The sequence below is a fragment of the Rosa rugosa genome, chromosome 1 (assembly GCF_958449725.1).
Source record: "Rosa rugosa chromosome 1, drRosRugo1.1, whole genome shotgun sequence".
Lineage (NCBI taxonomy): Eukaryota > Viridiplantae > Streptophyta > Magnoliopsida > Rosales > Rosaceae > Rosa > Rosa rugosa.
The window spans coordinates 27,185,616-27,209,547 of record NC_084820.1 but is presented as its reverse complement, the minus strand read 5'-3'; the positions used below and the strand labels follow the sequence as shown (position 1 = coordinate 27,209,547).

The 23,932-nt window shown below is 39.1% G+C and overlaps 4 protein-coding genes across 4 annotated transcripts; 1 reads left to right on the top strand and 3 right to left on the bottom strand.

The window, feature by feature from the left end:
• Nucleotides 1-791: 791 nt before the first annotated feature.
• On the bottom strand, nt 792-3,493 carry LOC133728397 (G-type lectin S-receptor-like serine/threonine-protein kinase LECRK4). Its single transcript, XM_062155815.1, has one exon. The coding sequence runs from the start codon at nt 3,367-3,369 to the stop codon at nt 865-867; it is 2,505 nt and encodes an 834-aa protein (XP_062011799.1). The 5' UTR covers nt 3,370-3,493; the 3' UTR covers nt 792-864.
• A 1,252-nt stretch (nt 3,494-4,745) lies between these two features.
• LOC133725371 (uncharacterized) lies at nt 4,746-5,693 on the top strand. Its single transcript, XM_062152597.1, has one exon. The coding sequence runs from the start codon at nt 4,746-4,748 to the stop codon at nt 5,691-5,693; it is 948 nt and encodes a 315-aa protein (XP_062008581.1).
• Nucleotides 5,694-11,988: 6,295 nt separating this feature from the next.
• On the bottom strand, nt 11,989-12,714 carry LOC133708670 (secreted RxLR effector protein 161-like). The gene has a single exon (XM_062134150.1). The coding sequence runs from the start codon at nt 12,712-12,714 to the stop codon at nt 12,010-12,012; it is 705 nt and encodes a 234-aa protein (XP_061990134.1). The 3' UTR covers nt 11,989-12,009.
• A 10,005-nt stretch (nt 12,715-22,719) lies between these two features.
• Nucleotides 22,720-23,445, bottom strand: LOC133708244 (secreted RxLR effector protein 161-like). Its single transcript, XM_062133706.1, has one exon. The coding sequence runs from the start codon at nt 23,443-23,445 to the stop codon at nt 22,741-22,743; it is 705 nt and encodes a 234-aa protein (XP_061989690.1). The 3' UTR covers nt 22,720-22,740.
• Between the last annotated feature and the right edge of the window lie 487 nt (nt 23,446-23,932).

The window sequence follows — 23,932 nt, the reverse complement described above, 5'->3', positions numbered from 1 at the left end:
TACTTTAACTTAATATAATTTTTTCTAATAATTGAAAGTAAGTAAGATAGAAATGTGTTCATTAGTTACTGTTTAGTTCATTGAATTAATGGCAGTTTAGTTTTCCAAAATGTGTTGGTAAATGCCCCCACCTAGGAGCTAATAGTGGATGCTAGGCAAGTTTCAACATCGTAGACCAGGAGTCAAAAGATGCATTAATATTAGTGACTTACCACATGTGATGTGATGATCAAAGTCTTCACATGTGTAAGCTTGATAAGACTAGTCTTTAGTTTCATCCGTAATTTAGTGCAGAACAGGTGGGATGAAATTTCTACGAAATGATAGAACGAAAAATTCGTACACCGCTCGGGTCTTTCGAAGAATTGAATATACAGTTGAAAATTGAGGCACAATTTGCAGCAACTTACACTCAAGAAAAAGATACTCGTAATTGATCCAATCGAATTTCTTTCAATGACAGAGAACAGAGTCCAGAAACATTACTGATACGAACATGATTTGTCATAACGCATTGAAGCCATGATTTCTTTCAATTACAAAGAACAGTCCAGAAATATTTCTTTCAGCTGGAAGAGACTAATCTTTACCAACACCAAATTAGCATGAAAGAGTCTAGATCGATAAGTCTAGGTTATTCCTATAACACACACGTACAATATTGCACACGTATACATAATTTTTTTTTTTTTTTTTTTTGAAAAGGGCCGGTGCGGCTGCCCTCACGCCTTGAATAATGAAACTGTCGAATACATGGGGGGGACATTTAGCCTAAACCCCTGATTACAATAGGCATAAAGAGTACGACCCGAACTGATATCACGTATACATAATTTATCAAGACATAAGTTGGAAACACATTCATCAAACAAGAGAGGGAAGCTCTGGACATGGTGGAACTGGTATGTCCATTGTCCCTTCCAACATCAAGATTACATTCTTCATGAAAGGACGCAAAGCTGGATCATCTTGAACGCACCACAACCCCACTTTCACCATTCTTTCTAGGGTCTTCAAATCTACATTTTCATCTTCCTCCACAAGCTTATCTAATTCTCCAGCAGCAAAGCATTTACTGACCCAACTCGAAAGAATTATCTCATCTGGTATTGAAACATTTACTTCTATGTTTCTTCTACAACATACAATCTCTAAAAGCACAATACCAAAACTGTAGATATCAGCTTTTACAGATATGAGAGCATTCTTCTGCCATTCAGGCGCCAAGTAACCTCTTCTCACCTGTTCGACTGTTCCCGCTCCTCCTCCTTCTCCTCCAGTAGAGTTGATTTTTGTTTCATTTGGCACCAGCCTGGCCAAACCGAAATCAGATATCTTAGCCGTCCAAGTATGATCCAAGAGTACGTTTTGGGGTTTCAAATTGGAATGAATGATATGGACACTGCATTCGTCATGTAAATAGAGGACCCCTTTAGCCACATCGAATATAAGTCTTACCCTTTCTTTCCAAGATGAGTGCACACTTTTGGCCTTAAAGATAAGATCCGCAAGTGAGCCGTTGCTCATGTATTCATAAACAAGAAGCTTCCGAGAACCCTCAATACAGAAACCAAGCAACTGAATTAAGTTTCTGTGGTGAGTTCGTCCAATGGTGGTAATTTCAGCTATAAATTCCCTTACTCCTTCATCAACCACTTTCTCCAGTCTTTTAACAGCAACAGTTTTGTTAGAGCTGCCCCCGGATAGAGTTCCTTTATAAACAGCTCCGAAAGTACCCCTTCCTATCTCTTCCTTGAAGCCATCTGTTGCTCTTTCGAGCTCAGCATAAGAAAACGATTGTAAAGTGAAGTACTCTTGATCAGCTAATGCCAAACTCGAATGTTTCAAGAGCTTCTCGTACCTATGAACTCGGTGCTTGTATATGGTGAAACTCGAGATGGCAAAGACAAAACACAAGAATGCAATGGAACCCAGAGTGATGGCAAGAATTAGAATTAGACTATTATTCTTGCTTTCAGTTACCGTCGGGCTTTTGGGTAGTTCGGGAAAATTGTTTGGCATGCCATCCATATTTCTCGGTAGAAGCACTTTGAAGAAACCCTTAGAGGATATACTTGAAGTTGTTTTGCCATATAAAAGTGGAAGCTTGTATTTTCTGCAATCAGCATCTGTATATAGCACAGCCCAACAATTGCAGTCTCCCAGGCAAGAGTCACTGCAATCTTCCTTGTTTCGAATAGGTGTCACTAAATAAGGATGATTATTCCACGATGCATTGTCCAAGGCCTCTACCTTGTACCGCAGCCGTGGCTCTTCATTTCCGGTGCAGCCGTCTACAGTGAAATTATGATAGCACCCCAGAGACTTCTGACTGGCGTTGTGGTAAACAAATCCAGGGTAACATTTGCACTCAACTTCAGCTGCTTTCTTTTGCATGACTACTTCACAATAACTGTTGAAGCCACAAATGCCTTGGACGTCGCATGGATGTTGCAAAGCTGACCAAATAGCCATTACAGCTCCCTCTGAACTACCGGACATCAGAAAGTTATGCAAGTACAATCTGAAATTCCCATCGACATCAAGTGTTGCTCGATAGATTGTGGTTTGATTGTCTTGTGGCTGATGGTACGAGCTGTTTGCCAAGACCTGAGTGGTCGGAGTACTCAGACGGCTGTATTGGCTTATTTGGCTATTCAAAACGAGAAAGCCTGATAGGTTGAGACTAAGTCGGTAACTAGTGGTCATAATAGACCAATAAGCAGAAGAACTGTTTGGCGGGTAGGCTGCAAGGTTTCCATTCTGCATCTTCAGGGAAAATCGCCCGCTGGAGTGGTCTGCGACAGATGCACTAGATACCAGACCCATGGACATCTGCAAATCTTGTCCTGCCAGTATTGTATCAGTTGGGAAAACAAAGCTCTTCCATATGACAAAAAACGTCTCATTATACAGCACAAAGTTTCCGGAATCAAGCATAGCTGCAGCTGCAGTTGATGCATTTGATATCGCCTTAGTTTCAAGTAAACTTGAGCCATTAGTAATACGTATTTCTTGGCCTCCCTCTGACCGAAGCAAGAGACCGTCTCTTGTTAGTTTCAGTGTAGAGTTTGGAGAGACAGGGGGGTCATCTCGATTTGCAGTCCACACAACTGTGTTTTGTGGTGGATTAAGAAGCTGTATACCAACAGCAAAGCCGTTGCCTTGTGGGTAGAAACCGAAGGCGAAACGGCCAGAAGATGACAGCCATGAAGAAATACTGAGGTCATTAACATGGGGGGATAGAGAGGAGCCCAGGCTGATTAAATTGGATTTGGAGTGGTTTCTTTGAGCTTTTACATTGGGTATGATCGAGATAATCAAAACAGTACTGAGTAAGAATATAACCATTACAGAAGAAGAAGCCATGAGGGAGCTAGGAGCTCGATAGCTAGACTGATCAATCAACACAGAAAAATCTCTATTATTGAAGAACACACCCCATAAAATGAAACAAATCGGAAACAGCTGTGTTAGAATTGACTTATGAAGTGTAGTTGCTAAAGACCCAACTTTCTCTAAATCCGTAATTGTAGTTGGTTCCGTATTCCTGAGTTCATACTGTATGGTCAGAATTGTACTTTTTCTTTTCACCAGAAACGAAAAGAGACTCTAGTAATCTTTTGAATTTTTGACGAAGTCGTCCCCTGGTCTTTTGCACCTTTAATAACAGGACCCATCCCCCAACCAGGAAAGGAGAAGTTAGGTAAAAAAAGTCTTTTTTTCAGTTTTGAGGACATATAATTTCCAAGTCTTGGAATTTTTTCTGTCATTTCGAGAGCAAATTAGTTATTTAGAAGACTGGGCCTTGGAATTTTCAACTGTTATGCTCTCCCCCCGGGCCCCCTCCGAACCCTACAATATTTAGAAGACCGGAAACTAGCAGCCCTCAGCGCACGGGAGCAAACCATGTGCATGACTATTTCACTAAACCCTCGCTGGTCATGATAAAGTCTTCCTTTTGAAGCAAATTTCTAGCTAGGTTTATACATGCACGATACAAAGTTAATGGACATGCTGTTGATGAAAAACTGAGACAGAAATGTGATGATAGTTCTGCATATGCGAGAAAGCTAGCTAGTTGGTTTTGTTTGGTTAATTAAAGTTGAGAGGAACATTCCCCATATAATACCAATTGTGTTGTAATATAAATGTCTATATCATGTGGAGTTGCAGCTATGATCATTGAAGCCACTACAAGCATGGCAGCTCTCATAATTGCAGCAACCATGTGGAGTTGCAGCTATGATCATTGAAGCCACTACAAGCATGGCAGCTCTCATAATTGCAGCAACCATGTGGAGTTGCAGCTATGATCATTGAAGGCACTATAATGGACTTCTTACCATAGCATTCACACTAGCTTTGTATTCCTATATAAACCCTCCATTGTGAGATGAATAAACACTTGAATCTCCATCATTCTCTGCATCTAAACTCTCTCTCTCTCAAGTTCTTCCCAACAAAGCTCTTTCCATTTTCTGAAACAGTTTTATGTTCGTTTTTCAATACGTTATCAGCACGAATAGCTCTACGATTTGGATTGCAGATTGACAAGAGGAGAGGTGAATAACTCTTGGGTTGCAGAGAAGAGGCAGTTCATCATTCAATCAACTTCACTCTACCAGCTCTACAACCAAAGAATGTCAAATCTCAACAAACTTGACTTTGTCGCTTTGGAAGTTTCCGGAAGGAACTATCTCAAGTGGACCCAAGATGTCAAGCTTCATCTGACTGCAAATAAGATGAGATCAACGATTATTGCTGACAACATCACCCCTGAAGACATGAAGGCAAGGGCTATGATTTTCATCAGGAAACATATGGAAGAAGCACTCAAGGTGGAATATTTAGCTGAAGAAGACCCACGATCTCTTTGGGTCGCTCTAGAAGAGCGATTCAACCACCAAAGGGCCATCTACTTGCCGGAAGCAAGGCACGATTGGCAGAACATACGTTTCCAAGATTTCAAGACTGTCAATGAGTATAACTCTGAAATCTGCCGGATTCGGTCACTCCTAAAATTCTGTGGAGAAGAGCTCACAGAAGCCGACCTACTGGAGAAAACTTTCTCCACCTTCCCACCTTCCTGTATGGTCCTGCAGCAACAATACAGGGAAAGAAACTTTGCTAGATTCTCCGAATTAATCACCATCCTGTTGCTCGCTGAAAAGAACAACAACCTACTTCTGAGGAATGATCAAGCAAGGCCCACCGGTACTAGAGCAATTCCTTTGCCTGAAGCAAATACTATTGCCCATCACGAAAATAATCGTGGAAGGAGGAACCGGGGCCGTGGAAGGGGAAGAAGGTCTGAACGTCCAAGGCATGGAAGGAGAAATGGGCCCAGAAATGGCCCATATGATCGTGACCACCCAGGCAATGGCCCAAGGGGTCGAGGAGGACGTGGACAAGGCCCACGTGGTGGAAACCGAAATGGCCAAGTCCGACAAGCTCAAATTAGAGAGAACCCTGGTCCGGCCCGTCGCCCTCAAAATCAGCATAATCTATGTTATAGATGTGGAGGCACTGACCATTGGTCCCGCACCTGTCGTGCAACAGATGAAGAGATAGGAGAGTATCACGCCAGACGCGGAACTCGAGAGGCCAACCTTGTGGAAGAGTCAGTCCCTATGGATACCACCTTGGAGATTACTGATTTCCAAGCAGCCAATGGATACATCGAGGATTGAAAACTCGAGGACATGGGCATAATAGGCACTTGTGCCATATCTATGTTATTGTTATGAATAATGCTTTCTATTTTTCAGATTATCTTTGGTGATTTTTGGAATATTAGTTTTACATAATTTGGTTATGCTTGGATGTTTAATTCAATAAAGTTATTTATTTTCATACATGTGATCCATTGAGTTAAATATGTGAATAGGCATGTCTTGTGAGGAAGTTTGTTGTCTAGCTGATAGTGCTACTACGCACACCATACTCCGAGATATGAAGTTTTTTTTAAACTTATTGCCTACTCATACCTCTGTGACAACTATATCAGGTCAATCCAACCTGATAGAGGGCCATGGCAAAGCCCAATTTATGTTGTCCAATGGTACTGAATTTACCATTAATGAGGCCTTATATTCTCCACGTTCCAGAAGAACGTTATTGAGTTTTAAGGATATTCGAGCCAACGGTTATCACGTTGAAACCACTGAGGAAAAAGGAGTGGAATATCTTTGCATAACCTCCAATTTGTATGGCCGGAAGCGTACATTGGAGAAGCTAAAATGCCTCTCGAGTGGTCTCTACATGGCTACCATTAGATCAATTGAGGCAAATCACATAACCAGCCAGAAGCTAACCAATTCGAGCAACTACTTGCTTTGGCATGACCGTTTGGGACACCCAGGTCAAAGTATGATGCGCCGTATCCTAAATTCATCCCACGGGCATCCCCTTACCAATAAGGATCTTGTGTACAGTAACACATTATGCCAAGCTTGCTCATTGGGAAAATTAAATATAAGACCATCATATGCAAAGACTGAAAAAGACTCCAACCTTTTTCTACAAAGGATACAAGGGGATATATGTGGACCTATCCAACCACCATGCGGACCATTTAAATATTTCATGGTTTTGGTTGATGCATCGACAAGGTGGTCACATGTTACACTATTGTCCACAAGAAATGCTGCGTTTGCTAAACTCCTTGCCCAGATCATTAAATTAAGGGCTCACCACCCGGATTATCCAATCAAGTCCATAAGACTTGATAATGCCGGAGAGTTTACATCAAAATCTTTTGATGATTATTGCATGTCCCTTGGGATTAATGTTGAGCATCCAGTTCCCTATGTTCACACCCAGAATGGTCTCGCAGAAGCGTTCATTAAAAGATTACAAATGATCGCACGGACCTTGGTAATGCGAACCAAGCTTCCAGTATCTGCGTGGGGCCATGCAATTTTGCATGCAGCCATGTTGGTCCGACTGAGGCCCATTTCCACCCAACCTTATTCCGCGTTACAGTTGGTGACTGGGTACGAACCTGATGTTTCGCACTTACGTGTATTTGGGTGTGCAGTTCTCGTGCCAATTGCGCCGCCACAACGTACAAAAATGGGTCCTCAACGAAGGATGGGCATATATATCGGTTATGAATCTCCATCCATTATACGCTTTTTAGAGCCCTTGACAGGCGATCTCTTTACCGCTAGATTTGTGGATTGTCACTTTGATGAGACAGTCTTCCCGCCGTTAGGGGGAGATAAGAACGTTACCGTTCCTGATGAACGACGTGAATTGACGTGGAATGTCCCCACTATGTCTCATCTTGATCCCCGAACCGCACAATGCGATAATGAAGTGCGAAGAATTCTAGATCTACAGAGTGTAGCCCAAAATATGCCAGACGCTTTCTCTGATCTAGCTAAAGTGACGAGATCACATATACCTGCTGCAAATGTGCCTGCAAGAATAGATGTCCCTGTAGGACGCGTTGTCCCGGATGGACGAGGTACGACCATGGCGGCTAACCAGTCACATGTCCCTGCCCAGAAGCGAGGTAGACCACTAGGTTCGAAGGATTCCTATCCCCGGAAGAGGGTAAAACCGGCACAAACGAATCCACTAGACATCGCGATCTCAACTGATCCATCTCACGAGATAATTCCAGATTATGGGTCCGTCCTAGAAGAGACAACGTTGGGGGACGCTCCAACGTCTGAACCCACTCTCGAGAATAGAGAAATCTCTATAAATTATGCATGCTTAAGTGAGATTTGGAATCGGAATGAGATTATCATCGATGATATATTTGTATTCGCGGTAGCTACCGAAATTATAACTAGCGATGACATCGAACCTCGCTCTGTTGATGAATGTCAACGTAGAGACGACTGGCCAAAATGGAAAGAAGCAATTCAGGTCGAATTAGATTCCTTGACAAAGAGAAAAGTGTTCGGACCTGTCGTTCCCACACCTCACCATGTTAAACCTGTAGGATTTAAATGGGTATTTGTAAGGAAGCGTAATGAGGAAAACGAGATTGTAAGATACAAGGCTCGTCTAGTGGCGCAAGGATTCTCTCAACGCCCTGGGATTGATTACGATGAGACATATTCTCCTGTAATGGATGTTATAACGTTCCGCTACCTCATCAGTTTAGCAATTTCCAAAAAACTGAATATGCAGCTAATGGATGTGGTCACAGCTTATCTCTATGGGGATCTTGATACAGAGATATACATGAAAGTTCCTAAAGGACTTAAGATACCAGATACAAATAGTTCTAGACCACGGAACACCCTCTCCATTCGTTTGAGGCGTTCACTTTATGGATTGAAACAATCCGGACGGATGTGGTACAACCGTCTAAGTGAATATTTGATTGAGATGGGATATGTAAACAATGAACTATGCCCATGCGTGTTTATTAAGAAAACAAGTTCTGGATTTGCAATTGTGGCAGTTTATGTCGATGACATGAATCTGATTGGTACTCCTGAAGAGATCAAAGAAACCGCCAAGCACCTGAAGTCTGAATTCGAAATGAAAGATCTTGGGAGAACGAATTACTGCCTCGGCCTGGAGCTTGAGCACCGTGCTGATGGGATTCTGCTTCATCAATCAAACTACATCTAGAAGATGTTAAGACGCTTTAATGAGGATAAAGCGAAACCTTCAAGCACACCCATGGTCATCCGAAGTCTAGACCCTAAGAGAGATCCGTTTCGTCCCGCAGATGATAACGAAGAGATATTGGCACCAGAAGTCCCATATCTAAGTGCAATAGGTGCATTATTGTACTTGACTCAATGCACTAGACCAGGCATTTCATTTTCTGTGAACTTGTTAGCTAGATATAGCTCTGCACCAACACGCCGCCACAAATGGTATAAAAGATATTTTTCGTTATCTTAGAGGAACGATTGATATGGGCTTATTTTATCCCTATGCATCAAGAAATGGATCAAACCCCCTTGATCCTCAGAATGATGCTCGCCTTGTTGGATATGCTGATGCAGGCTATCTATCAGACCCACACAAGGCACGTTCCCAAACTGGTTATGTCTTTACCATTGGGAATACCGCAATTTCTTGGAGGTCTACAAAACAGACCCTTGTTGCTACCTCTTCGAATCATGCTGAGATTCTAGCTCTTCATGAAGCAGTACGTGAATGTATATGGTTGAGAGCCATCACAAAGCATGTTCAAAGCACATCTGGCCTGCATTCCACCACTGATGAACCAACCACTATCCACGAGGATAATGCTGCTTGCATCGAGCAAATGAAGACAGGTTTCATCAAAGGAGACAACACCAAACATATTGCACCAAAGTTTTTCTTCAATCAGCAACAACAAGAGCATCAGAAGATTGAGGTCAAGCAGATTCGATCTGAAGACAATCGTGCAGACCTCTTCACTAAGTCACTACCAAAGTCTACATTCCAGAAGCATGTACAAGGTATTGGTCTACGTAAATTATCTGAATTACCTAACATGTAACTTTTAGGGGAAGTTGAAATCAGGGGGAGTATCCAGAAGCATACCCACTTGACCATCGTGTACTCTTTTGTCCTTCGTCCAGGGTTATTTTGTCCCACTGGGTTTTATTACCTGGCAAGGTTTTAACGAGGCACATCTTTAGCATAGTCGCTCCATCCTGAAGATGTTTTGATTCAACATATATGCATTTGCTCATCTTTTCCCTTCGACCACGGGTTTTTCCCACTGGGTTTACCGGGCAAGGTTTTGGTGTAGCAAATCTAAATGCATCCCTCTCGTAGACATACTACCTACTTATGATGCTGATAAGAAGACTCCACTTATCTCCGAAGCTATGATATTGCTACCCCACACTCATGAGCGTTGTGCTCTTTTTCTCCTTCGACCAAGGTTGTTTTTCCCACAGGGTTTTTATTACTTGGCAAGTTTTTTTTTAACGAGGCAACTTAGAAGCGCACGACCTAGACAATACTATTAACATGAAATATCCAAGGGGGAGTGTTGTAATATAAATGTCTATATCATGTGGAGTTGCAGCTATGATCATTGAAGCCACTACAAGCATGGCAGCTCTTATAATTGCAGCAACCATGTGGAGTTGCAGCTATGATCATTGAAGCCACTACAAGCATGGCAGCTCTCATAATTGCAGCAACCATGTGGAGTTGCTGAAGGAATGGATGGATTTCAAAACTTTTTAATTAGTGCGGAATAAGTTTAACAATTAAACTACTAACTAAACATAAAATCCATTCCTTTAACCCATGATCTTGGCTTATTGTGATATGTATATAAACAAAGCATGCATAGTAAGGAAGAACAAAGAGGGAGTTTATGTTCTACTCACCCTTGGAGCGTGATTTTAATCCGATCCAAGTGAACCACTAAAGTTCCTCTCCTTGATCTCTCCTTGTGTGTGTTTCCTCCACCTTGAAGCACCTTGAATTAAGAACTCCTTCTTGTACTCCTTGTGCTTGTAATATTCTCCTTGATGTAACAAGTAGAGCCACAAAATATATGGCCTCTAAGGATCTTCACCAAGTGAATCAAGAGATGAAGAAAGATGAAAGAAAAGAAGAAATTATGCAAGTGTTCTTCTTTCCTTTAATTTTGTGATGGACCAAGAGAGAACTCTTTCTCTCTCTCTCTCAAATCTCAAATCTGAAAATAATAGTGTGGAGACACACTTATTCTCTTTGTCCATGCTTTCACTTTTATATAATAGGAAATAACTCCAATTACTAAAAGAAAATATTGACTTTCATAAAGCCAATATTTTGGCTGGTCCATACTTGTTATTGGGCACTAAAAATGTGTCTTGGGCTTTCATTTAAATCTCATTTAGTGAAGCCCAAGTCCACACGAAAAGCCCGACAATCGTTTAGGCCCAATAGGTTCGGTTTTACCCGAAAAACCTAATTATGTCCAAATAATAAATCTAATTAATTATTTGGTCATAACCAACTCTTGTTTAATCTTCTTCATATACAATCTCAAGGATCCACTTATATGGTGTGCGATCTCTTAGGTTCTAATTAACAAGGCAGTGAAGTTTATAGAAACCATTCTATTTTGTTTACGAATCAAAAACTCCATTTTTGATTCTCCCTTGTTATTAGGATTATAAATGTTTATTAATCCTCGGGGACTTCACAAGTCATGAGTGACGTCTTGCAACATATCATGACTACCCTAGTTAATGTAGAATGACAAAGAACCTATTCAATTGGAATTACAATACAATACGGTCCTTCTCTAACACTATGTTCTAAATCACATCATCGGGGTATGGAATTGATATGTCAATCCCCTAATGTGATTTTCATTCTTATGTGATTCTTAGAATGTGATTAAAAACTCCTTTTTAATCTCATTCAATGCTTTGGCCAAAGACTCATTGAATCACATCTTTGAACATACACCTTATTTACTTAAGGATAGAGATTCCTTATTGTACACTCACATGTCTCCATGACCGAATTGATTATACCAATGAATGCATCTATTATATCCATTAAGGGACACAATATTATTGCATCATCAAGAGATAATCCATTCACTCATAAGACAACTATGGTGTCTCAGGTCAAAGGACTAATTTGTATTATTGCAATTTAGAGTTCAAGTTTGACATGTAAGTAAGACTCCATACAAGAACTCTAATGATCGCGTTCAGTGTACTCTTTAAGTTAAGAGCACCCACATACTTGTATTAGTGTCTCTACACAAATGACAAGAGACATATCATCCTCCATATTGAGCATACATAGTATGTGCTAGTCTTTCCGGATTATCAATGTCCAAGTGATAATCCTATGACTAGGAACCTTTTAGGATAAGAGTGTGAAAGAGTAAAGGTCTCACACATCTAACTCTTTAGATTACTTTCTCTTTAACTCATATTCCTTGGACCTTGTTCAATCAAATATTAAATATAAGCAATGAACAATAAACTTGCCCTTTTGAATAATAATAATTACAATAATAATTACATCAAAATGATTGTTTTAGGACACAATTCCTTCAATCTCCCACTTGTACTAAACCCAATCAGCCATGAAACGTACACCCATCTTCTCAAGATGTTGTTCTAGCTTTGCTTGTGATAAAGGCTTAGTGAATGGATCTGATATGTTATCAACAGATGCTACTTTGAGAATGTTAACGTCTCCACGATTAACAATCTCCCTTATGATATGGAAACGTCTTTCGATGTGTTTGGATTTTTGATGAGACCTTGGTTCCTTGGCTTGAGCAATTGCCCCATTGTTGTCACAGTAAAGTGGAATCGGTGACTCAATGGTAGGAACAACATCAAGTTCAGTGATGAACTTTTTCATCCAAACTGCTTCCTTTGCAGCCTCTGCAGCTGCAATGTATTCTGCCTCAGTAGTGGAATCTGCAGTAACGCTTTGTTTGCAGCTTCTCCAATTTACTGCACCTCCATTCAAGGTGAAGACAAACCCTGATGTGGATTTTCTGTCATTCACATCAGATTGAAAATCTGAGTCTGTGTATGCTTCCACTTGCAACTCTGATTGCAAATCACCACCTCCATAAACGAGGAATAAATCTTTAGTCCTTCTCAAGTACTTAAGGATATTCTTAACAGCATTCCAGTGTTCTAAACCTGGATTGGACTGATATCGACTAGTTATGCTTACGCCATAACTGATATCAGGTCTTGTGCATAGCATCGCATACATGAGGCTCCCTATTGCAGATGCATATGGGATCTTGCTCATCTTTTGCACTTCCTCAATCGTTTGTGGGCACATTTTCTTAGAAATGTGAATGCCATGTCTGACAGGCAGAAAACCCTTCCTAGATTGTTCCATGTGAAATCTATTCAACACTTTGTCTATGTACAAGGATTGAGATAATCCAATTAATCTCCTTGATCTATCTCTGTAGATTTTTATTCCTAGTACATAGGCAGCTTCTCCAAGATCCTTCATAAGGAAGGTCTTGGACAACCAAACTTTAATTGAAGATAACATTCCTACATCATTCCCAAATAGTAGGATGTCATCTACATAAAGTACAAGGAACACAACAGCACTCCCACTGACCTTCTTGTAAACACAAGGTTCATCCATGTTTTGTGTGAAACCAAAAGATTTGACTGCATCATCAAAACGGATGTTCCAACTCCTTGAAGCTTGCTTGAGTCCATAGATGGACCTATGAAGCTTACACATTTTATGAATGTCATCTTTAGACGTAAAGCCTTCAGGTTGATCCATATAAAGGTCTTCCTCAAGGTTGCCATTCAGAAAGGCAGTCTTTACGTCCATTTGCCATATCTCATAATCATAGTGAGCAGCTATAGCAAATAATATCCGAACAGATTTAACCATGGCAACAGGAGAGAACGTATCTTCATAATCAATGCCCTCTCTTTGCTTATAGCCCTTTGCCACCAACCTTGCTTTGTAGGTTTCTATTTTACCATCTGAACCTATCTTTTTCTTGAAGACCCATTTGTTTCCAATTGGTCTAATACCAGGTGGAGGGTCAACGAGAGTCCAGACTTGATTGGTATACATAGAGTCAATCTCGGATTCCATGGCTTCTTGCCATTGCTTTGAGTCAACATTTGACATTGCTTCATTATAACTAGAAGGATCATACAGGTTTTCATTGTCACCAAGGAGATTTAACTCCCCAAGGCTTTCATGACACAAACCATACCTCTTGGGAGGTATCCGGATCCTACTAGAAATTCTTAGAGTTTGTGTTATAGTTGGTTCAGGAAGTTGTTCAATGGGAAATGGAGTGTTAGTTTGTGGCTTGTTGGACACTTCCTTGAGTTCTACCATTTGCTCAACATTTCCATCAAGGACATAGTCCCTTTCAAGGAAAGTGGCATTCCTGCTAACAAACACCTTTTGTTCTTCAGGTTGATAGAAATAATATCCTAAACTATCTTTAGGATATCCCACAAATAAACACTTGCTTGATCTAGCTTCAAGCTTGCCTGCTTCTAGTCTTTTGACATAAGCTGGACAACCCCAAATCTTAATATGATTGAGACTTGGTTTCTTCCCATGCCACATCTCATATGGTGTAAGAGGGACGGACTTGGAAGGCACTTTATTCAACAAATAAATTGCTGTTTGAAGTGCATATCCCCAAAAGGATATAGGTAAATCAGTATAGCTCATCATGGAACGAACCATGTCTAACAAAGTTCGATTTCTCCTTTCAGAGACACCATTGAGTTGTGGTGTTCCAGGAGGAGCTAATGAAGAAACAATGCCTTCTTGTTTGAGATAATCAATAAACTCATTGTTTAAGTATTCGCCTCCTCGATCAGATCTTAGAGCCTTAATACTTCTGTCGGTTTGTTTCTCAACTTCATTCTTAAATTCTTTGAACTTTTCAAAGGCTTCAGATTTGTTCTTCATAAGGTATAAATAACCAAACCGAGAATAATCATCGGTAAAGGTTATGAAGTATGAGAATCCACCTCTACTAATAGTGGACATGGGACCACATACATCGGTATGTATTAGGCCTAGGAGTTCTTTAACTCTTGTTCTTTGTCCACCATAATGTGACTTGGTCATTTTTCCTTTTAGACAAGACTCACAAGTAGGCATAGGATCAGATCCTAATGACTCTAAGTATCCATTTTTGGATAATTTGTGAATTCTATCTTGGCTAATATGACCAAGTTTAAGGTGCCACATCTTAATGGGGTTAACCGTTTCTCGAGCTCTCTTAGATCCCAAAGCATTTTCCTTCATACAGTTAATACTACAATCTAAAGCTAGATGAAAGAGACCATCAATAATATTAGCATGACATATCATGCGTTCATTAATAGATACAAAACCACTTAGTTTATCAAAAACTACTCTATAACCATCCTTCAAAAGCATGGAGATGGAGATAATGTTCTTTATACATATAGGAAGATAAAGACAATTATTTAACTCTAATGTATCTCCTGATGGTAACTTCAAAATATAAGTCCCCACGGCTTTGGCATCAACTCTTGTGCCATTTCCTACACGTAGGGAAATTTCTCCAGCTTTAAGCTTCCTTGCTCCCACTAGGTCCTGCAACGAAGTGCAAACATGGTGGGATGCACCTGAATCAATTATCCAAGTGGAAGTATTATTAACTGTAAATATTGATTCAATCACATTGATCATACATTCTGTTGAAGACTTGTTCTTCAAGGATGCAAGATAAGCTTTGCAATTCCTCTTCCAGTGTCCATCTTTGTTGCAAAAGAAACAAATACCTTTTGGTTCCTTTTGTTCCTTCTTCTTCTTCTTTTGGACTACTCCCTTAGGCTTTATCACTTGTTTCTTCTTCCCTTTGCCTTTACATTTGGACTTACTGGATGAAGAAGAAGCGATAATAGCCGCACTCCCACTCTCTTTCTTAATTTGCTTCTCAGCTGTTACCAGCATATTGAGAAGATCAGAAAGAGTATGATCCATTTGTTGCATATTATAGTTCATTATGAACTGAGAAAATGAATCATCTAGGGAGGAAAGAAGAAGATCTTGAGCTAGCTCCGCATCAAGTGCAAATCCAAGGTCTTGAATTTGCTCAATAAGGCCTATCATTTTTAGACCATGTTGATGAACAGGTGCACCCCTCACATGCTTTGTCTTAACAAGCTCATTGACTACTGTGAAGCGCACATTTCTATTTCTCTCACCAAACAATTCAGTGAGATGAAGTAATATAGAACTGGCGCTATCCATATTCTCATGTTGCTTCTGAAGTTGTGAGTTCATGGATGCAAGCATAACACATTTAGCTTGCGTGTCATCATCCTTATGCTTTTGATAAGCAACACGTTGCTCATCGGTTGCATCTTGAGCCAATGGAGTGTGAGGAGGTGCATTTTGTAAGACATAAGCGATCTTATCGAATGTCAATACAATTTTCAAATTGCGGAGCCAGTCATTGAAGTTTGGGCCCTCAAGACGATTTTCATTGAGAATTTTGGTGATAGGATGTCCTGACATATTGCAGTCTACATAACATAAAATAAAAGAAGTGAGATTGATTTTAAAACCAAGTGACTCGGGTCTTAAGAATCAAATGGCACCCTCTCACTATTTTAACAAATTCCAAATCCCTCAAAGGAATTCGAGAGTATAAATTAAAACTCTTAGTGAGTATGGAAGACTCATTTTCATTAAGCCAACCGCATCATAATAGAACTATAAGTCAACTTAATTTCCATGAGAGGATACTCTTATCCAATCACATCAAATGTGAATATCCATAACTTTGGCCTCTAAAGTAATTAAGTCTCACCATAATTGTAATAACCGTGATTTTTAATCAAAGCAAAACATGATTACCGGTGCTTTACTTTTCATGATTGTAATGCTTTAGCTTTCATGATTACCCATAATTCGTTATGCCCCAGCTTCTGTCATTGACCACACCAGAGCATAATTGAAGAAACAGAACATAACTCTCTCTTGTCCGAAATCATTCTCTCTCTCTCTTGTCCGAAATCATTCTCTCTCTCTCTCGTCCGAAAAACACAAAAACAGAGCAAACGCTCTCCGTTCTTTTCCTTCCTCCACCTGCCATCAATCGACGCCGGACAACCTTCAGTGGCTTCGTCTCAGCCTTGCGAAGCTACCTGCTGCGGTCTTGGGTCACGGCACAGCCGGAAGCAGCGGCGAAGAGACCGGGTTCGTCCAGCCCCGATTTGGTTCCAAGCTTGATATCTCAAGCTACCGGTCACCACTCCTCGCAAAACTCCATCCACGAGCTCGCCTCAACCTCTTGAAGCCCCCAGAAGCAGCCTTGCATGGCGGCGCATCCCGTAGCAGCAACTACAAGTCAACCCCGCCAAGAACGAGACCGGAACTATCGATCCAAATATCTTGAGCTACAGGACGTCGTTTTGAGTGATTCTTGAACCAGTGAGTTCTTCTTGAGTTTCTTAACAACTCTTCAGAAGGAATCGAAGCCTTAAATTGAAGTTTTGACGTCGAAATCGAGCCTTGCCGGATTCTGCAAAATTCTGGAATTTTTCCGACCACCGAAGCTTTCGATCGGTATATCTCGAGCTACAGACCATATATTTCTTTGATTCTTGAACCAGTGTGTTCTTCTTGAGTTTCTTAACAACTCTTCAGAAGGAATCGAAGCCTTAAATTGACGTTTTTACGTCGAATTGGAGCTCGCCGTTTTCTGCAGTTTCTCGCCGGATTCTGGAAATTTTCCAGTCACCTCGACTGTTCTAGGTAATTTCCGACTACTTCCTTTCGTTTTCAGACTTCATGCTAGTTATGAAAGTGGATCAACTCGTCATTTTGAACAAGTTTGTAGTTGACAACTTTTGCATCGGAGGTGGTTGACCGTCGTTGACCGCCGCGTTGACCACCCACTGACCGCCGCTTGTGGCGGCGTATTCGACCATATTTCGAGTTTTTATTATCTAGGTGATGATCTACGCATCCTTACGAGCGTTTTGATATATTACAAGGTCATTTTAGAAAACGTTGATAAATAGTGGATTTATGTTTTGACGTTACTATTTAACGTTTTTACGTTTTATCTTCGGTTTACGATCCGCTAAGATCCGACCGTCAGATTTGCTTCAAATTTGAATATGTTGATCGTATGACTGTCCCGATGACTTTGTGTGGTCACGGGCGAAGATCCCACCATTGGATCTTCGTATAATTGTGAAATAGTGATTCGGAAGGCGATTCGTGAGAATCTGACCGTCGGATTTTCGTATAATTTTGAGGAGATGTTTGTTAGAGTGATTCAAGAAGATCTGACCGTTGGATCTTCGTGATAATTTTGGAGGATGATCCTAAGGGCGATCCGTGAGGATCCGACCGTTGGATCATCATATAAATTCGATCTGGCCGTTGGATCATCATTAAATTAGAATCCGACCGTTGGATTTCCGTATATGTGTGGTTTATGAATGATTGCTAAGTTAAGATCGTATCTGACTAGGTGATTGACGGTTTGAGTTAGTGGACGATTGTGGATCGTATTTTGAGCGGAATTGAAGACGCAGCGGGATTATCGAGGTGAGTAAACCTCACGTGGTTCATATTACGAACCGAGTACTTTTAATTAATTTATTTTTTGTCGTCATTGTGTGAACTATAGTTGGTATTAATGGGCATTCCTGTGTGAATGTCTATCTATATATATATTATTTATGTGAAATAATATGTATTGTTGAAATTGTGAGATATTATGTACTGTTATGGTTGTGTTGAGTTTATTGTTGAAAAGCAACAATATTGTGAGAGGTATTAAATTTATTGTTGAGAAACAATAAATTGTTGATTTGTTGAGATATATTGATCTGTGGAGATCAATAGGTCACGGGGGTGACCATGGCATCTATTAGTGAACCACGCCCTTGTACCGGGTAGGTGGAAACTAATAGCATTAAATCGTGAACCACGCCCTCGCGCCGGGTAGGTGGAAACGATCAGTTAGAGCTCTAGTCTGTCTGCCAAATGTTGAGTGACCTTATGAGGGTAACGGGGAGTGACTCATAAGTGTATAATATTTATATATATATATATTTATATATATATGAGAGTGAGAAAGTGAAGTGGTTTTGTGGTGATCATTGTAATTGTGATGTTTCTACATTTCTATACTTGAGTTAAAGGAAATGTATTTTATTAAATCAACAGTTCATTCTTGTTTACTCATACGAGCTGTCAAAAGCTTACCGGGTTTTGTGTTGTTGCAATCCCGGTACACTATTCAAATTGTGTAGCGGGTACTACTACAGGTCAGGAAAATCAGGAAGGTGATCGAGCTGCGTAGAGTAGCTGCAAGTGTGTTATTCTGATTTTCTATTGTGAGGTTTGTTATGCTCATTTAGAGCTTTACAATTTTACTTGTGAGAGTGAATTTGTACTAATAAACTCGAGGTCTTCGAGATTTTATATTTGAGTGGCGAGTGGTGTGTTTGTTCTGAGAAAAAAAAAATTCAGAACGTTTATTTGATTAAGTTGTTAAATTCATGTTTCGGATTTGAATTTGTTATTCAAAATTCGGGGCGTGACAATAATAGGATATTGATAAATTACTCTAGTTAAGCTATACCCTTCATCTCATGTAAGTATAGGGATCAAAAATTAAATCTCATCATAATAGAATATTGACCAAGATTTGTCCCTACCTTACAACATCAAATGTTGAATAACCTCTCTTTAATGCTCCTAGCAAGAAATACCTCCGTTCGGAATGATATTCACATGCAAGAACATCTACTAGGAGATTACAATGTTGGAAGGCCACAAAGAAGCATTCATAATGACTTCTTCGTTTTTCAACTTAATATCACTTTGAGGGAATTTTAAGGTCTCATCTTTAATAATCTCATTAATAACAATCACATTGCATTTGCTTTGATCCTAATGCAATCACACATTCATTATACTTGATCTATAATAAAATACTCCCACTAATTGTTTTCAGAAAACAATTTGATTTCATCAAAAACATTTTTCAAATGGAATCGTAGGAAATATAAAATTACTTGATCAAGTGCAATGAACATGCAATTATAATAGGTCACAAAGGATGATTATGGACTTGTTGTTTGATCCAACATGAGCCAATATGTTGGATCAAGGTCATGTTTGAGTGGTTGATTTTAATTACGCGTAACGATTACGAGAATTAAATAACTAAGCTAAGCTATTACACTTTGCACTTGAACTCCTTTCAAGGCTTGATGACTTCAAACTTCTTCTTTAGATCATCCTCATGTGCTTCCATCTTTGATTACAAGAGTGGATGAGGGGCATACAAGCTCCCATTTAATTTAATCAAACTTGAATAAATTAAATAAGCTACTTAGTTACACAACCAAATGAATTAACTACTTTAACTACATAGCCCAAATGAATTAACTACTTTAATTACATAACCACATTCATTCAAAATGAATAGTCGGCCAATCTCATGCTCAATTATATTAGGCCATAGTCCATAATCATCCTTTAATTAACCAAGATTAATAGGGTTAATTAAACAAGCATAATTAACTTATTCAAAATAAATTAACCACTAAATTACTTTAATTTAATGCAAGTAAATTAATTGAGTGATTTAGGGGATGATGTCTTACATCATGCAACACTAACTTTTGGTGAGTAATTTAGGGGATGATGTCTCACATCACTTTTGATGAGTGATTTAGGGAATGATGTTTTACATCATGCATCACTAACTTTTGGTGAGTGATTTAGGGGATGATGTTTTACATCATGATTCACCAACCTTTGGTGAGTGATTTAGGGAGACATGTCTTTTATCTCATTCCAACTTTTGGTGAGTAATTTAGAGAAACTAATAGTAAAGATGACTAACTCTACCAACCTTTTGGTGAGGGAAACATGGAAATGATTTTATGTCATCATTAACTATTAGGTAAATTTGAATTCATGAATTTATGGATCAAAAGTGAAAAACAAACACCATGAAAAATTAGCTAGTTCATAACTAGATTAGACATGTTCCAAAGCTGGAAATAAAATTTCAGCTTTGTGTTCTTCCATTGAACACTTGTTTACTTCATCTTTGAAGCCAAAAATCATGCATACCCTAAAACATATATAATCTAACATGTTTCTAAGATTAACGCCTTAATTAAGAAACATATAGAATCCCTTAATACATATCTCATATGCATCAAAGTTTCATAAAACTTAAACCACTTCTTACATGTAATTTCCAGAAAACTTTTTCTAGCTATCATAAAATCTACCTTACATCACATGCTTCATAACTTTTATGATAAAGCAAATTTTATGATCTAAATTACATATTACTTTAAGCTTAAGAAAATCACATCAACCAACATACTTAGCCATGTTTATAACATATCAAAATTAAGCCAATGGCTCTGATACCAATTGAAGGAATGGATGGATTTCAAAACTTTTTAATTAGTGCGGAATAAGTTTAACAATTAAACTACTAACTAAACATAAAATCCATTCCTTTAACCCATGATCTTGGCTTATTGTGATATGTATATAAACAAAGCATGCATAGTAAGGAAGAACAAAGAGGGAGTTTATGTTCTACTCACCCTTGGAGCGTGATTTTAATCCGATCCAAGTGAACCACTAAAGTTCCTCTCCTTGATCTCTCCTTGTGTGTGTTTCCTCCACCTTGAAGCACCTTGAATTAAGAACTCCTTCTTGTACTCCTTGTGCTTGTAATATTCTCCTTGATGTAACAAGTAGAGCCACAAAATATATGGCCTCTAAGGATCTTCACCAAGTGAATCAAGAGATGAAGAAAGATGAAAGAAAAGAAGAAATTATGCAAGTGTTCTTCTTTCCTTTAATTTTGTGATGGACCAAGAGAGAACTCTTTCTCTCTCTCTCTCAAATCTCAAATCTGAAAATAATAGTGTGGAGACACACTTATTCTCTTTGTCCATGCTTTCACTTTTATATAATAGGAAATAACTCCAATTACTAAAAGAAAATATTGACTTTCATAAAGCCAATATTTTGGCTGGTCCATACTTGTTATTGGGCACTAAAAATGTGTCTTGGGCTTTCATTTAAATCTCATTTAGTGAAGCCCAAGTCCACACGAAAAGCCCGACAATCGTTTAGGCCCAATAGGTTCGGTTTTACCCGAAAAACCTAATTATGTCCAAATAATAAATCTAATTAATTATTTGGTCATAACCAACTCTTGTTTAATCTTCTTCATATACAATCTCAAGGATCCACTTATATGGTGTGCGATCTCTTAGGTTCTAATTAACAAGGCAGTGAAGTTTATAGAAACCATTCTATTTTGTTTACGAATCAAAAACTCCATTTTTGATTCTCCCTTGTTATTAGGATTATAAATGTTTATTAATCCTCGGGGACTTCACAAGTCATGAGTGACGTCTTGCAACATATCATGACTACCCTAGTTAATGTAGAATGACAAAGAACCTATTCAATTGGAATTACAATACAATACGGTCCTTCTCTAACACTATGTTCTAAATCACATCATCGGGGTATGGAATTGATATGTCAATCCCCTAATGTGATTTTCATTCTTATGTGATTCTTAGAATGTGATTAAAAACTCCTTTTTAATCTCATTCAATGCTTTGGCCAAAGACTCATTGAATCACATCTTTGAACATACACCTTATTTACTTAAGGATAGAGATTCCTTATTGTACACTCACATGTCTCCATGACCGAATTGATTATACCAATGAATGCATCTATTATATCCATTAAGGGACACAATATTATTGCATCATCAAGAGATAATCCATTCACTCATAAGACAACTATGGTGTCTCAGGTCAAAGGACTAATTTGTATTATTGCAATTTAGAGTTCAAGTTTGACATGTAAGTAAGACTCCATACAAGAACTCTAATGATCGCGTTCAGTGTACTCTTTAAGTTAAGAGCACCCACATACTTGTATTAGTGTCTCTACACAAATGACAAGAGACATATCATCCTCCATATTGAGCATACATAGTATGTGCTAGTCTTTCCGGATTATCAATGTCCAAGTGATAATCCTATGACTAGGAACCTTTTAGGATAAGAGTGTGAAAGAGTAAAGGTCTCACACATCTAACTCTTTAGATTACTTTCTCTTTAACTCATATTCCTTGGACCTTGTTCAATCAAATATTAAATATAAGCAATGAACAATAAACTTGCCCTTTTGAATAATAATAATTACAATAATAATTACATCAAAATGATTGTTTTAGGACACAATTCCTTCAATCTCCCACTTGTACTAAACCCAATCAGCCATGAAACGTACACCCATCTTCTCAAGATGTTGTTCTAGCTTTGCTTGTGATAAAGGCTTAGTGAATGGATCTGATATGTTATCAACAGATGCTACTTTGAGAATGTTAACGTCTCCACGATTAACAATCTCCCTTATGATATGGAAACGTCTTTCGATGTGTTTGGATTTTTGATGAGACCTTGGTTCCTTGGCTTGAGCAATTGCCCCATTGTTGTCACAGTAAAGTGGAATCGGTGACTCAATGGTAGGAACAACATCAAGTTCAGTGATGAACTTTTTCATCCAAACTGCTTCCTTTGCAGCCTCTGCAGCTGCAATGTATTCTGCCTCAGTAGTGGAATCTGCAGTAACGCTTTGTTTGCAGCTTCTCCAATTTACTGCACCTCCATTCAAGGTGAAGACAAACCCTGATGTGGATTTTCTGTCATTCACATCAGATTGAAAATCTGAGTCTGTGTATGCTTCCACTTGCAACTCTGATTGCAAATCACCACCTCCATAAACGAGGAATAAATCTTTAGTCCTTCTCAAGTACTTAAGGATATTCTTAACAGCATTCCAGTGTTCTAAACCTGGATTGGACTGATATCGACTAGTTATGCTTACGCCATAACTGATATCAGGTCTTGTGCATAGCATCGCATACATGAGGCTCCCTATTGCAGATGCATATGGGATCTTGCTCATCTTTTGCACTTCCTCAATCGTTTGTGGGCACATTTTCTTAGAAATGTGAATGCCATGTCTGACAGGCAGAAAACCCTTCCTAGATTGTTCCATGTGAAATCTATTCAACACTTTGTCTATGTACAAGGATTGAGATAATCCAATTAATCTCCTTGATCTATCTCTGTAGATTTTTATTCCTAGTACATAGGCAGCTTCTCCAAGATCCTTCATAAGGAAGGTCTTGGACAACCAAACTTTAATTGAAGATAACATTCCTACATCATTCCCAAATAGTAGGATGTCATCTACATAAAGTACAAGGAACACAACAGCACTCCCACTGACCTTCTTGTAAACACAAGGTTCATCCATGTTTTGTGTGAAACCAAAAGATTTGACTGCATCATCAAAACGGATGTTCCAACTCCTTGAAGCTTGCTTGAGTCCATAGATGGACCTATGAAGCTTACACATTTTATGAATGTCATCTTTAGACGTAAAGCCT